Here is a 14,765-nt window from a genome sequence, read left to right as displayed (position 1 = left end):
TCAGGAACTCATCTCACAGGTATATAATGTAGGCCTACTGAGAATAAAATCATGGAATTTGCTTTACAGCATTTTCAATGAATTTCACACGTTAGCCTGCACAATAATTACATTATTACAGTGAAGTTCCAGTGAATCGAAATATCCACTAATAGGAGTGAAACGCTTTATATTTCTGCCGATCAGCTTGCAATTGAGAATCTTTTAAAATTAAGAAAATGTGGATTCAGAGAGGATCCAGATGTGTCATCCAGATGTAAACATTTGATCAGAAAACTCTCCAGGCAGATAACTAGTAGTGCTTTAAATGTACAATCCGGCAAATATACTGACGGCTTCAGGGATCAGATATTTTGCTACATACAGCAATGTAATAGCATCCGTGGATAAACCTGGAAGCAAGGTACTAATTTGGTACATCCAGCAGTGTGGCCGCTCGCATGTGATGCTCCCCTTTGATTTTCCGCCATCTTCAACTTCCCATTGTTCATCAGGGCAGGCAACCGAAACTAGCCGTTCAGCTAGCTAACGTGAATCACATTAGCTTGTCGGTGGCATTGTTGTCACCTTTGGCAGTTTCTTTCGTAGCCCACGTCGAAACAGATTGATTAACATAGGTACAACGCAATACACACACAGGACTGAAAAATGATGATGGACGATGACCAGCCCAAGACCCTGTAAGTAAAAGCTAGAGCTAGAGCTATCGACATAAGCTAGGTAGCTCGCGTGTGACTGTAGCATTGTACTCTACGTGTTCAGGTCTTGCAATTTTCTAAAGATCGCCTGCTAGTTTTTTCAAAAGTTGTGTGTTCTTTATCTCGGCGGACTTCCATTAATAATGTATTGTTAATACTCAATGTATTGTTAATCACAGGAGCGTAGCTAGTTTGCTAACGATAACTAGCTGAATGGCCGCTAAAGTTTGCAGGCTAGCAAGGCTATACTGTACACGGACGTTTTGGGTTAAGCCACACGTAGAATATACATTTTAAATCGCCCCTCAGTCGTTTGGAATGGATTTTACAGATAGGATTTTCGCCAACTAGACCTATTTAAGCAGCTAGACTAATGCCTTTCATTTCTCATTGCTAGCTTGATTGCACTACCGGGGTTCGGTGAGTTTGTGAAATTACGAGCAGGCTGGATTCCTATAGCTGTAGTCTGTAGGCCCCGGCCGATGCATGCATTCCAAGCAGCCACGTCAACGTTCAGCTAGCGATCTCCACAGGCACAGGACATTGTAGTTGGCAAAATAAGCGCCTATTAATATCTCCTTAAGTATAAATAAACGGCTGTCCACGAGTGTGCTATAACAAGTGGCCAGCTAGCTTGATATTGTAGTCACCAAGCAATATGGATTGATGTACCAATGGCAGTATGCAGTGCATAAATGGGGCATAATATTTCGTTAAAAGGTTCAGGAGCCTTCAATCCTCCTCACATGTCTTCCTTTCTGCTCTAGGTATGTTGGGAACCTGTCTAGGGATGTTACTGAGCCTCTGATCCTCCAGGTTTTCACACAAATAGGACCTTGCAAGAGCTGTAAAATGATTGTTGACGTGAGTGTCCCTCTTAACTACATGTGCTTTTGTTGTGTGTTTATACGTTTACAATGACTTAACTGTTAATATTGTATCAATACAATTCCCCACGTATTGTAACTGTTTGTTATGTTAGACTTTGTTGACCTGTCCATGCTCATATTTACTCATTATATAATGTCTCAACAGACGGCTGGGAACGACCCGTACTGTTTTGTAGAATTCTACGAACACAGGCATGCGGCTGCGTCCCTAGCTGCCATGAATGGACGTAAAATAATGGGTAAGGTAAGCTATCGTATCTAAAGGGTGAGTGGGGACGGGTGGGCTGTGGGTGGTGAATCTGAAATGTCTGACCAGCAGAATGACTGTTGACATCATTCTAAGTCAAGTGCAATAAGGTGTGCTGTCCTCTTATATGATGGTTCTTCCCATAGGTAAGTAGTTCCAATGTATGTATTTGCCCAGCTGCTTTATGCTTCATAAGGAATTGAGTGAATGCAATGAGATTAGGGCTACAGGAACAATTATGATACATTGCTTTTATCTTCAGAAGGTCATATAGAGCAGTCTGATGAGTAATGTTAGTAAACTGATCTTTAAGTCCCATGTTTTCTTGGAATGTGTACTTATTTTGTCATGTGGCCTAGTTGCTAGCAATGTTTTTCAAGTTTATATACCAGCTTTCTTAGCATGTCACAATGTTCACGGGCCCATTTCTCTACCACCTCACACTCTAAAATGTAGCAAGTGTCACCTGAATCGTATAAACATACTCCATCTGCTTTGCTCTCTCCTCATTCTATCCAGGAGGTGAAGGTCAACTGGGCCACCACACCAACCAGTCAGAAAAAAGACACAAGCAGTAAGAATCGCATATATGGCGGAGGGGGTGTCAAGGTTTCTCTGATAGTGGCCTGTTTCATATGTTTAGTCATTGTCGTGTCTCTTCTTCCTCTAGATCATTTCCATGTGTTTGTCGGTGACCTTAGCCCGGAAATCACCACAGACGACGTCAAAGCGGCATTTGGCCCATTTGGAAGGATATCGTAAGTATACCTCCACTGACGTATCCTCGTAATGATCATGTGTTCCGAAATCCTTGGGGCTGTCTGAGTGAATGCTGTATCTCCCCTCAGGGACGCTAGAGTGGTCAAAGACATGGCCACTGGGAAGTCTAAAGGCTATGGATTTGTGTCCTTCTTCAACAAGTGGGTAAGTTATGTCGACCACACATCTCAATATTCCTTATGTCAGTGGCGAACCGTGAGTACAACAGCTGGGCCTTCACCTCGGCCATCACCGCCGAGAAAAAAATAATCGCAGAAAAAAGCAACAATACGATTAATTGAATGGGTTAAACAAGTGCAATCCTTTAATTAGCTAACGATGACACGGATGTAAACAAATAGACCATAACGTCAATAACATCTGTTCAGGCACACCGAGTACAACGCTCGCCTTTTGCGTAGGAGTAACGCGTATCTATTAGGTGATAATACTTGTATCTGAAGTAGTACACTAACTAAACTGGTAAATAAATTATAGAGATGGAGCAGCATATTACTTTCACCTTCCATGTTCATCTTGACATTAGCTATAGCTATAGAGCGCAAGCTAACCCCAGTGTCATGGCAACTGAACGTCATCGTATCTGAAAAGCTCAGTGGACCCCGTCCACACTACTACGCAAACCCGGCGTTTTCAAATGTCTCCGGCTAGGGGAGCGTATTCGAAAAGCTCAGTTTTCAGTGTCCGAATACGCCGTATTAGTGTGGACGGGAGGTGCAAACGCAGACGTATGTATGCGTTTCTAAATTTACCCGGGCTAGTGTGGACGTTGCCTCTGTCTCTCAACCGCTCTCACCACTCTGCAAGAGATTAGAGGACTTCATGAAGGCCTAGGATGTTTTGTTTTGTTCCCGCCCACTTGAAATCAAAGCGTGATTGGTCCATTTGCCCGTCACTCTTCACACCAAAACACATAGCTTGGCCTTCCCCAGGATTTGTGAAGTCCTAACCAATGAATGAGCCAGCTAACTGGGCCTTAATAGAGACAGACGATTCTGATTGGATAACATGATTTCAGGACATGAACTTGACAGTAAGCTTAACTAAAGAACATAGACGAGAGAAAATGTATTCAATGTATTGTATTAAATTAAATGAGATATATGTATTTTTTTAAATTATTTATTGAATATTTTATTATTAGTATTAAATATATTATTATTTATAATTTGTTTAGGCCTTCTAAATCATCAAATCAAATCAAATTTATTTGTATAGCCCTTTTTACACGCAAGCATGTCACAGAGGGCTTCACATGCGCCCATAGAACTGCCCCTCAACCAACCTAAACCCTCAAGGAAGACAAGGAAAAACTCCCAGAAAAACTCCCACCGGGAGAAAAAATGGAAGAAACCTTGGGAGGAGCAATTCAGAGAGGGATCCCCTCCTCCAGAGACGGTTGGTAAGAGAGAGGAGCAGAACACAAGCTAAACATAGTCATACAGTGTCAATGGGTTTTGAAACACCAAAATCCATTGTTCGGCTTTATAGACGTTGGATGGGACCGGGAAACTCGCTGTTGGCCGTCATGGAGACTGGATTCCGGGTGACGACCTGGTTCAGCGTTGGCAGACCGACGACCAAGCAGGTCCTGACAGCTCAAACCCCCCACACCACAGGGAATGTGTGGGGGGGGGGGGACAGAGAGGAGAGCAGGGATTAGAGAATGCCAGGAGCAGCTAACAGTTACAGTCAAAATAGAATGAGATCCCCACCGGTCAAGTGTGGACTAGTGCAGCAATTTAACAGAGCAAAAAGGGTATTTGATGCAGCCCCACACACCAAAACAACGACAGCCCCCCTCAGTTGGAACATGAAATCTGTTCCAGGGGAAAGAACTCTAAAGTAGGTTATACTTATACGAATAAGGATGAAAACAGCCAGTCCCCCGTTGTCTCCAACTAGTAATAAAAACTATAACAGTAACAATATACAGCAACGGAACTATAATAATAATAATACTAACAATATACAGTAACAGGTTTACTTTATTTGTAACATCTAGCTGGGCAATGTGAACATAAGCTATAATTAAAATTTAAAAGTTACATGTGATACACACATAGGCAAGCACACATCCCAGGTTTACATAGAAAGTACACACATACTTCCCTTTAACAATCATAGAATTGACTAAACAAGAACGTTTTTAATCTAGTTTTAAATGTCGAGACAGTATCAGCTTCCTTAATTGAGATGGGTAATTTGTTCCAAAGAAGAGGTGCTCTATATGAGAACGCCCTACCTCCAGCAGTTTTTTTCTTAACTTTGGGTATTACCAGATAGCCGGCATTTTGAGATCTTAGAGACCTTGCGGGGCAATAGGGTGCAAGGAGACCGGAGAGGTACAGTGGTGCCAATCCATGCAGAGATTTGTAAGTTAGTAGTAGAACTTTGAAATCAGCTCTGGCTTGGATAGGGAGCCAGTGTAAAGAGATAAGAGTCGATGTTATATGATCAAACTTTCTAGTTTTAGTCAATAGTCTAGCAGCAGCATTTTGCACCCGCTGTAAGTTTTTTAGGTAGGTAATTGGGAGGCCAGAGAACAACACATTGCAGTAGTCCAATCGGGACGTAACAAAAGCATGTATTAGTTTTTTAGCATCATCCATTGAGAGGAATTTTCGTATTTTGGCAATATTACGTAGATGGAAAAATGCTGTTCTGGTGATTTGCTTAATATGGTACTCAAATGAAAGGTCTGGGTCCATTGTGACTCCCAGATTTTTTACCAGCTGGCTTTGAGATACTTTGACGCCGTCTAAGTCTAAGGTTAGATGGGATAAATTATTTCGGTGTTTTTTCGGACCAAAGATTTGAACCTCGGTTTTATCCGAATTAAGAAGAAGGAAATTTGCAGTCATCCAAGTTTTCAACCCGGAAACACAGGTTTCCATAGCATGTGGAAATTCTCCCGGCTTTATAGACATGTATAGCTGAGTATCATCTGCATAGCAGTGAAAATCTACCCCAAAACTTCTAATTATGTTTCCTAAAGGCAACATATAGAGTGAAAATAACAGAGGGCCTAAAACTGAACCCTGTGGTACTCCGTATTTTACAATGGAGCTCCTGGATGAGCAACCATCATAGTGGACATATTGTGATCTATCAGATAGATACGATCTGAACCACTGAAGTGAAGTACCAGAAATCCCAACATAGTTCTCCATACGTTCCAGGAGAATCTCATGATCTACAGTGTCAAAAGCTGCACTTAGGTCTAGAAGAACAAGGACAGAGCTAAAGCCCGCGTCAGAGGCTAATAATAGATCATTGACTACCTTGGCTAATGCAGTTTCAGTGCTGTGGTGAAGACGAAATCCAGACTGGAGAGGTTCATAGAGCTGATTTGAGGAGAGGTGCTCAGTGAGCTGTTTTGCCACAGCTTTTTCCAAAATTTTGGAGAGAGATGGCAAATTTGAAATGGGCCTGTAATTGCTAAGACAACCTGGATCCAGGTTTGGTTTTTTAAGAAGGGGCTTGATAATAGCTTGTTTGAAATCGTCAGGGACTTGTCCAGTTACAAGAGATTCATTAATAATACTAAGCATGGGCGGTCCAATAATATGGAGAAGTTCCCTACAAAGTTTGGCAGGGAGGGGATCGAGAAGGCAGCTAGTGGGTTTCGAGGAATCTATCAGCTTGATGAATGCTTCCATAGAAATAGGGTTAAAGTGAGTGAGAGTCTCAACATGCAGAATGCTGGGTACAGAGGGAAAATCAGTGTTGATGGCCACTCCTCCAGGACTAGTCTGTAGTTTGTCCCTTATTGCATAGATTTTTTGGTCAAAGAAATCTAAGAAATCATTGGGAGAGAGATCTGAACTAACACAGAGTGTACTTTTCTTAGTGAGTTTTGCAACAGTATCAAATAGGAACTTAGTGTTGTGTTTGTTCTTACTAATCAACTTAGAGAAATATTCTGATCTGGACCTGATGAGGACTTGCTTGTACTCTATTTGGCTGTCCTTCCAGGCCAGGCGGAAAACCTCCAATTTAGTGGTACGCCACTTACGCTCTAATTTTCTAGTGGACCTCTTGAGAGTGCGGGTTTCCTCTGAATACCATGGAGCCAGTTTCTTGTCTATTCTTTTCCTTGGTTTGAGTGGAGCAACAGAATCTAGGGATTGCTGAAGAACCAAATTCAGATCCCTTGTTTTAGCATTTAATGATTTATTCGGGACATCAAGTGCTTCTAGTGCAGCGGGTAGAATACTAGCCAGTTCCAGAGCTGTATTTGGGGTTAAGCAGCGGCTAATAGAAATATTCTGGGTGCCTCCAAGGCTCTGGCAGAGATCCATTTTAAAGGTTACCAGGCAGTGGTCTGATAATATAGGATTGTGGGTATGAACAATGACATCACTAATCTTGATTCCCCGCGTGAGAACTAAATCCAATGTATGCGAGTGAAGATGGGTAGGTTTAGAAACCACCTGAGTGAGACCTGTGGAATCCATAAGAGCAGTAAAGGCCTTACTTAGAGGATCTTTTGGGTCATCGACATGAATGTTAAAATCACCCATAATTAAGATATTGTCAGTGTATGTCACAAGATCAGCACTAAAATCAGCAAATTCCTCAAGGAAGAGGGAGTATGGGCCAGGGGGCCGGTATAGAGTAACTATACAAAACGAAGGAGGGGGGGCAACAGTAGTAGAATTAGTCCTTTTTAAAGTAGTTGGTGGTTTCATACAAATTATCTCAAATGATTTAAAGGTATTGACAGATTTTAGGCTGAGGTTGAAGCTAGCTTTATATAACATAGCAACACCACCACCTTTCTTTGAAACACGAGGGATGTGTGAATACGCAAAATCAGGAGGCGAAGCTTCATTCAGGGGGAAATATTCATCAGGTTTTAGCCAGGTTTCGGTGAAACCAATCAGGTCCAGGCTGCAGTCAGACATCAGATCATTAATCAAAACGGCCTTTGTGGATAGAGATCTGATGTTTAGGAGCCCAACATTCCAGTATGGGTTTTTGGCAGCTTTAGACGTAGATAATACTTCTGAAAAGGTGGCACTGTTATCAGGAAACTGAGTTGGAAGAGCAACGGGTGAGCAAGGCTGAATATATATTAAATTGGTATAATTCCTAATAATTGAGGGCCGGAATTTGGAAAAAGGGCGGGGGGCCGACACCGTCTCAATGGGAAAAACAACATCAGCAACCACCCTGGCTACACTACAAGCTGAGCTATCGGGGCCCCAACAGCTCACAGCATGCCTATCAACATACCTATCAGACTCTCTAAGAGACTGTAGCCCGGCTTGTTCTAGTGAGTGTCAGGTCTGCTTTAGAATAGCTTCAATATTCCTAGACAAAAGAAAAGCACCTCTCCAGCTAGGATGGAGCCCGTCACTTTTCAACAAGCCAGGTTTGGCCCAGAAACGAGACCAATTATCTACAAATCCTAAACCCTGTTCTGAGCAAAAGCGAGCCAACCAGCGGTTGAGAGAGACAAGCCTGCTGTAGATCTCGTCAGTCCCCCTAGCAGGTAGTGGGCCAGAGACTATTACTCGATGCCGACTCATCTTTTGAGCAAGGTCACATGCCCGAGCAATATTAACCTTCGTGACCTCTGACTGCCTCAGCCTAACATCATTGGTGCCGACATGAATGACAATATTCTCATACCTATCATCAGTGCGTGCGCCATGTGCCTTAGCTTGGGCATTTGCCTTAGCCCTAGTGCTAGCCAGCACCCTAAGATTAGCTTCTATGTCGGTAGCTCTGGCCCCAGGTACACAGTAAACTGTCGCTGGTCCCTCCAATCTAATGTTACGAGTGATGGAGTCACCGATCACTAACGTCTGCGGAGTCCCACTCCCACCATGCTGCAAAGGTGAAACCGGTGGGGCTAAACTTGAGTCCTCACTCACGCTAGGACTCCCTGTCTGTGATGTTGCGCCAGTCGCATCTAAAGTTACTAGCATACGTTCTTCCTCAAGCGACTGAACGCGACTCTCTAATAGAGTCAAACTTTTCGAACAAAATGACACATGTAGGACAATGTGAGTGGGTGTGAGACATTATAATTAACTTACGTTAATAGTTTATGCCAGCCAAGATAATTCGTCAGAACGTTGAATTGGCTAGTTCAACAGGAACAGTAGCGTCGAGCTCCAAGGAAAAAAGCCGTGCCGAGTAAACCTATAATTGAGACAGTAGATGTATAGATTACATCGGTAACGACACAATAAATGAATAAATGAAGTAATATATAAAATATAGCAATAAACAAGACAAAAAAAGTTTGGGAAAAGTTTGGAGCAGCTCAGGTGCAGCGCGGTAGGTCGTCAGACAGGAAACAGTTCAACTTGAACTGTGAAACTCATTCCAGGAGTCCATTCCATTCTTCTCTGAAGGCGTAGAAGGCCCTGAAGGTTCCCCACTGCCTTATGTATATGTGTTGTGCTCCTTGTGATGATGCACAAATTATACACAAGTGTGTGTGTGTGATTCTGCCTGCAGGATGCTGAGAACGCTATTCAGCAGATGGGAGGCCAGTGGCTGGGGGGGCGACAGATCAGGACAAACTGGGCCACCAGAAAACCCCCTGCTCCCAAAGCCACCTACGAAAGTGAGCATGCCTCATTACTCTAATATGATAATGGTGGGTGGGTGTAGCTCAGTGGTAGAGCAATTCGCCTGCAGATCTACATATCCTGGGTTTGAGGCCTCCTCTTTATGTCACTGTGGATGAAATGGCTAATTGAATACACTATAACAGTGAAGTGTTGATTGAGCGAACGCTTTTATCCAAGGCAGCTTACGTTGGAGGGATTCAAACCTGCAACCTTTTGATCTTCAGTCAAATGCTCTTAACGTTGAGCTATACCTACCACCAGATGCTGCCCTCCATCAACACATTGCAGAGCTGCAGTTTGATGGAGGGTGAGATGGGTAGATTGTAAGACTGATTCCCCTATGTTTCTCCTTCTACCTAGACAACACGAAACACCTGTCCTTCGATGAAGTGGTGAACCAATCCAGTCCCAGTAACTGTACAGTGTACTGTGGGGGGGTCAGCTCTGGTCTGACAGGTCAGTAGTCCTACATCCTGAGGCCTGGTACAGGTCTTGCTATGTGGATCGGAACAGCTCAACACAGCAGGTCCTTGTCACAACCTTCCCCCCCCCCTGCTTTCTCTTGCAGAGCAACTGATGAGACAGACCTTCTCTCCGTTCGGACAGATCATGGAGGTGCGGGTTTTCCCAGACAAGGGCTACTCGTTTGTGAGGTACGTTTTGTTGACGTGCGAGGAGCACCCTCTTTAGTGTGGGTGCAAGCTCGCCTCTTTACCCCCCTCTGCCTCCTTCTCTCCCTCCTCGCCTGTCCAGGTTCAACTCTCACGAAGGAGCAGCCCACGCCATCGTGTCTGTGAACGGGACCTCGATAGAGGGCCACATGGTCAAGTGCTACTGGGGCAAGGAGACCCCAGACATGATAAACCCCATGCAGCCACAGGTGCAGGTACCCCAGGTATGGAGCCCACCCAGACCCCTCACCCCCCACGCAGGGAGGCTGTTTAGATGTGAGCCACGTTCCCAGCTGTCCTGACGCTTCCCTCCCGTCTCCCCTGCAGCAGAACAAAGTGGGCTTCGCGGCCGCCCAGCCCTACGGCCAGTGGGGCCAGTGGTACGGCAACGCCCAGCAGATAGGCCAGTACGTGCCCAATGGCTGGCAGGTGCCCACCTACGGCGTGTACGGCCAGGCCTGGAACCAGCAGGGTTTTAAGTAAGTATCCAAGTGTGCCTGTCCCCCCTCCCCTTGTCCACCCCAGCCCCCTCCTGCTCCATCGTCCAGGGCTGCAGCCAAGGGCTTCCACCATAGGGGGCTCTCTGCACAGACTCCCCCTAGCAACCTGCAGTTCTGGCCTGGGAGAGGGGCACAAGACACCCCTCCATCCTTCCAAATGGGGAGAAAAGGGCAAAACCTACAGAATTCATTTCACTGGCCAATGGCATTTTTCAGATGTAGTTTTCCCTCGACGGGTGTCCTCATAGGGAACACTCCCATCCCTGGTCTTTTGGACTCACAGCTGAATGTGCTACCTGACCCTCAGAATCACTGGCTACCACTGGCGGTGATAGTGTGCCGTCCCCAAACTTTTATTTAATACCATTTCGTTGCATTGTTTTTGTCATTTTTATGAGGAATTTAATATTTGTTTGCCATGGGGACTTGAGATGCTGTGAGAATTTTGTTATCTATACTTTGATATATTACCTGTAATTGTATAAAGTTTTTTGATCAGTTCTGTTTAACCACATTAATAAGAGTAATATTTCGTTCACATTTCATTCTGAATAAGCAAGCCAAGGATTCACTGTGATCATGTCAAATACAAGAGAGAATCGTCTGATTTGTGTACCAAAATACAGCCTTGGTACACTGTATGAGTGTTCAATTTACTAAATGACTGGAGTCATCCAATTTCGGATGGGTGGTCATTTGCATTTGGAGGTTATGCGGTGTGACAGTGTCTTCCTGTACAGTGTTCACACAGCAGATAAACTCCCACAGTATCTGTCCACATACTCGCCTTGCCAAATCAAATGACCACGGGTAAATGTAGTGGTAAATGTATCCAATGTTGTTAGTGGCTTTCTTTTGTTGCTGATGCTGAAGGTGTGTGGCGGTATAACAGGACACAGATTATTCTTATCTTGATTCCTTCATCGTTTTTTTTATTCACTTTAATTTATTAGAAAAAAACCTTTTAGGCAGTACTGTTTCTGCTTGCCAACTCAGTTTCTAAGATTAGGTTGGATTTGACAATCCCAACTGTCCGCTCTGCTCTCACTCTTATCTATAGCAGTGGGAACATATTTTATCAGGGGGGTGCTGGGGGGGCGGCTTAATGTTGCGGGGCGGCAGGGACGGACCGGGAGTAAAAATAGGCCCTGGACCTTGATCCAGACCCGGCCCACCAGAACCGGCCCCGTATATGCCACCACAACTGCCCTGCTAATGCAGGCACATTCTATGTTCGATATGATGCTAGTTCGGGGGTCAGATGGCTGAGCGGTTAGGGACTCGGGCTATTAATCAGAAGGTTGTTGGTTCGATTCCCAGCTGTGCAAAATTACGTTGTGTCCTTGGGCAAGGCACTTCACCCTACTTGCCTCGGGGGGAATGTCCCTGTACTTACTGTCAGTAAGGGACTGTAAGTCGCTCTGGATATGAGCGTCTGCTAAATGACTAAATGTAAATGTAGTTCAGGAGTGTGATACGAAATGCGAGCGCACATAGTTTTTGGCCTTTATTTGAGCGCAAAATAGTTTTTTGAGCTTTATGTAAAATAAACATAGCTGTTTTTTAATTGGTAAAACCTTGTCTAGTTAAGGTCATGTCTTTTTGTCTCTTACATTTTCTTATGTTCCTTAGCCTGGTTTTCCATCGTTATTCTTCTCCCGGTGCTCCCGATGGCCAGTCCGCTCCTGCGGGGCTGTGCCACAGTGGTGGATTTTCAAGTCATATCATTAAAAATTCTCGTGCTGTCAGGGGGTGCTTCAGCACCCCTAGTTCCCGCGGCCATGCTCTTATCTTCCTTCCTCTCAGTTTTCTCGGCAAGCCTAATTCAGTGCTCATCCCCCCCTCATCACTTCACGTCCTCCCCTTGTTTCCCCACCTGATTTCAGCGTGTGCCATGTCTGTCCCCTGCCCCCTCCTCTAACCCGCCGGCATGTTGTGTCTCTCCCCTTGTTTGCAGCCACTTACCAGCCAGTGCAGGCTGGACGGGGGTCAGTGCCATCAGTAACGGTGGGGTTATGGAGCCCACACAGGGACTGAATGGGAGCATGCTAGCAAACCAGCCTGGCATGGGAGCCACAGGATACCCCACACACTGATAGAGGGGGGGTAGCCTGGTCCAGCCTTCTGGCTGCTGCCTCACACAGACGTGTCGGATGCCCTCTCCATTCGTGGCAAACTTGAGACTCATTGGTACATGGAATGAGGAGGCGAAATGGACTTCTGAAGCAGAGGACTAGAATAGGGGGGGAGGGGTGTGTTAAAGGGAGTTAGGGAAGTTGTGCCCACACAGGTATTACGCTCTTGTGGTAGACAGACTACATGGAAAGAGAGCTAGACCGTTTTAAGTTAAAGTGTAAATGAATATTAAACTGTAAAGTAGATACTTTTGGGGATTTGAGCCTTTTGTTTACAATGACTCAACTGCTATCATTTTCATTTATATATTGCCAATTGTTAATGCCGTATTTTTCTTTTCTTTTTTTACACAAGACAATTATTTCAGTTTGAAACAATGAATCATGTGCAGTCATCAATCTTAACAGGTATTTGATTTTTTTGTCCCTCCCCTCTTCCAGTTTAGAATTCAAACCAGTTGCTGATTGATGCCACTGCTTTCCCCTCTAAGGGCAGATTGATATTGCACAGTTTTTCTCTTGTAATTTTACAAATTTGAGGGGGTCTTTTTGCATTCCACTGTTTTCCTGTTATATCACATTTTTCTCCCCTTGTGTAAATAACCATTTCAAAATGTATAAAGCAAAATGTCAACTGGGGGCTCGCTTTCTTTTTTTAGTTATGTTTTGTTTTGATAGATGAGTAGCACCTTGTGAGTAGCGAATCAGCCATGTCAAATGTTTCTCTATGATGGCACTGGCACAATGCAGTGTTTGTGATACTTCCATGCAGGGAATACATGGCATTGCTCCAGTGTGTAAAAAAAAAACGAAAAAAAGAGTTGTACTATTAAGTAATACTGTGCATAAAATGGCATTTCTCATGTTTTTTTTTTTTTAACAAATATGAAACACAAGACTTGATCAGAAATTCGCACTATCGTCCTTTTATGCCAGGGAAGTGGAAGCTTATTGCGTTGCCTTATAGAGCTAATTTGTTCAAACTGAAATGACGAAATAAAGAGTAGGCAGTGCCTACATGGTAGACTTATGGTTTTAAGAGGTGTGACCCCTGGAGTTTGATCATGTTTCTGCTACTATAATCAATGTCTTCTTGCTTTGTCCAATAAAATTGCTGAAGCGCTTGAATTGACTCTGTTTTGACCATAAACATCCTGTTTGAAGTGGTATTTGCATGTCTATAGGAAGTGTACCCTGTGTGTACATATTTGCGCTATATTTCTGGTTTTCTTTGGAACTGAATTTTGGAATCAGAAACATCTTGAAAACTTGCATCATTGTGTTACACAGAAGGATTGTCGTGACCATCCAGTGACCATAAACAACTTACAAAATGACTACAGCAATAAGTCGGGTACCGATCTCACTACCATGAGTATTAATAAACTCCGCCATCTACCTATAATTATCCTAACCACTGTGTCTACCGTGGATGGTGACTATGCTGGGTTTGCCCGTGTGACTCCCATGTCAATTTTCAGGGAATCATGTTCCTCATATTTCTTTGGAAAGCTAGCCACCGTACAAAGGTTCCCACCAAGTAATGTGATTGGGAGGCATTCCTCTACTGACTGATTATATTTGGCACTCGTTCTAACTCACAGTGGTGCTGATACTCTCTCACTCACTCTCTTTCTCTATATATATATATAATTATGCCCTTATGTACGAAGTGTAATCACCCAACACAGTGCCCAAACTCCCTAATGCTCTTGTGGCTGAATGGGCACTAAATCACACAGACGCACTCAAATATCTTGTGGACAGACTTCCCAGAAGGGTGGAAGCATATTAAACCTTATAAAACCTAGTTTTGGAATGAGCTGATGAGAAACTCATATAAATGGGATGATCAGGTGTCCCAATACTTTTGTCCATATAGTGTTCTATATGTAGATTTTTGTACCCTGGGACTCCAATTACCAGGCAAGTATTCTTTTTGGCTTTTATTAATGTCAATACAGGTGACCTTAAGTATGAGGGGACGTGTAGGACATGTTTACTCCTATAGTTTACTCTCAACAGCTATTGAAATTCTGATGCATACATACATTCAGGGGCGCTGCTCGACATAAAGCTCACAGGCCTTTACTCATATCCCTTTTTTTTCCTCCAAGCATGTTGCGTACAAGAAGTGTGCAACACAGTGCACTATACAAACTTCCCTTGCTTAACCCACTATATCTACAGTTCAGGGACTGAAATTGGATATCAGCTTTGGCAGGTACATCAATAGACTTGTGTTGTGTTA

The 14,765-nt window shown here is 43.9% G+C and overlaps 1 protein-coding gene across 3 annotated transcripts; it reads left to right on the top strand.

The window, feature by feature from the left end:
* The first annotated feature begins 293 nt into the window (after positions 1 to 293).
* On the top strand, positions 294 to 13,638 carry LOC124463660 (nucleolysin TIA-1-like). Of its 3 annotated transcripts, XM_047015470.1 has the most exons (12): positions 409 to 680; positions 1,466 to 1,562; positions 1,734 to 1,832; positions 2,355 to 2,409; positions 2,506 to 2,593; positions 2,684 to 2,759; positions 9,093 to 9,201; positions 9,569 to 9,664; positions 9,777 to 9,861; positions 9,962 to 10,103; positions 10,207 to 10,358; positions 12,337 to 13,638. In XM_047015470.1, the coding sequence occupies exons 1-12, from the start codon at positions 649 to 651 to the stop codon at positions 12,473 to 12,475; spliced, it is 1,170 nt and encodes a 389-aa protein (XP_046871426.1). In that variant the 5' UTR covers positions 409 to 648; the 3' UTR covers positions 12,476 to 13,638. The 3 variants fall into 3 exon arrangements, with proteins under 3 accessions (XP_046871425.1, XP_046871424.1, XP_046871426.1); XM_047015469.1 differs by having other exon boundaries at positions 294 to 680; positions 2,355 to 2,593; positions 10,210 to 10,358; XM_047015468.1 differs by having other exon boundaries at positions 401 to 680; positions 2,355 to 2,593.
* The last annotated feature ends 1,127 nt before the right edge of the window (positions 13,639 to 14,765 follow it).

This window comes from Hypomesus transpacificus, unplaced genomic scaffold (genome assembly GCF_021917145.1).
Source record: "Hypomesus transpacificus isolate Combined female unplaced genomic scaffold, fHypTra1 scaffold_30, whole genome shotgun sequence".
Classification (NCBI taxonomy): Eukaryota; Metazoa; Chordata; class Actinopteri; order Osmeriformes; family Osmeridae; genus Hypomesus; species Hypomesus transpacificus.
The sequence above is the reverse complement of the archived record's forward strand: the minus strand, read 5'-3'. Positions and strand labels throughout refer to the sequence as shown.

Bases quoted from the DNA above. Each gene is read 5' to 3' on its own strand.
- LOC124463660 (XM_047015468.1), top strand. From the start codon at position 649: ATGATGATGGACGATGACCAGCCCAAGACCCT. The intron at 1,833-2,354 runs GTAAGCTATCGT...CATTCTATCCAG, and splicing joins GACGTAAAATAATGGGTAAG to GAGGTGAAGGTCAACTGGGC. The intron at 9,665-9,776 runs GTCAGTAGTCCT...TTTCTCTTGCAG, and splicing joins GGTCAGCTCTGGTCTGACAG to AGCAACTGATGAGACAGACC.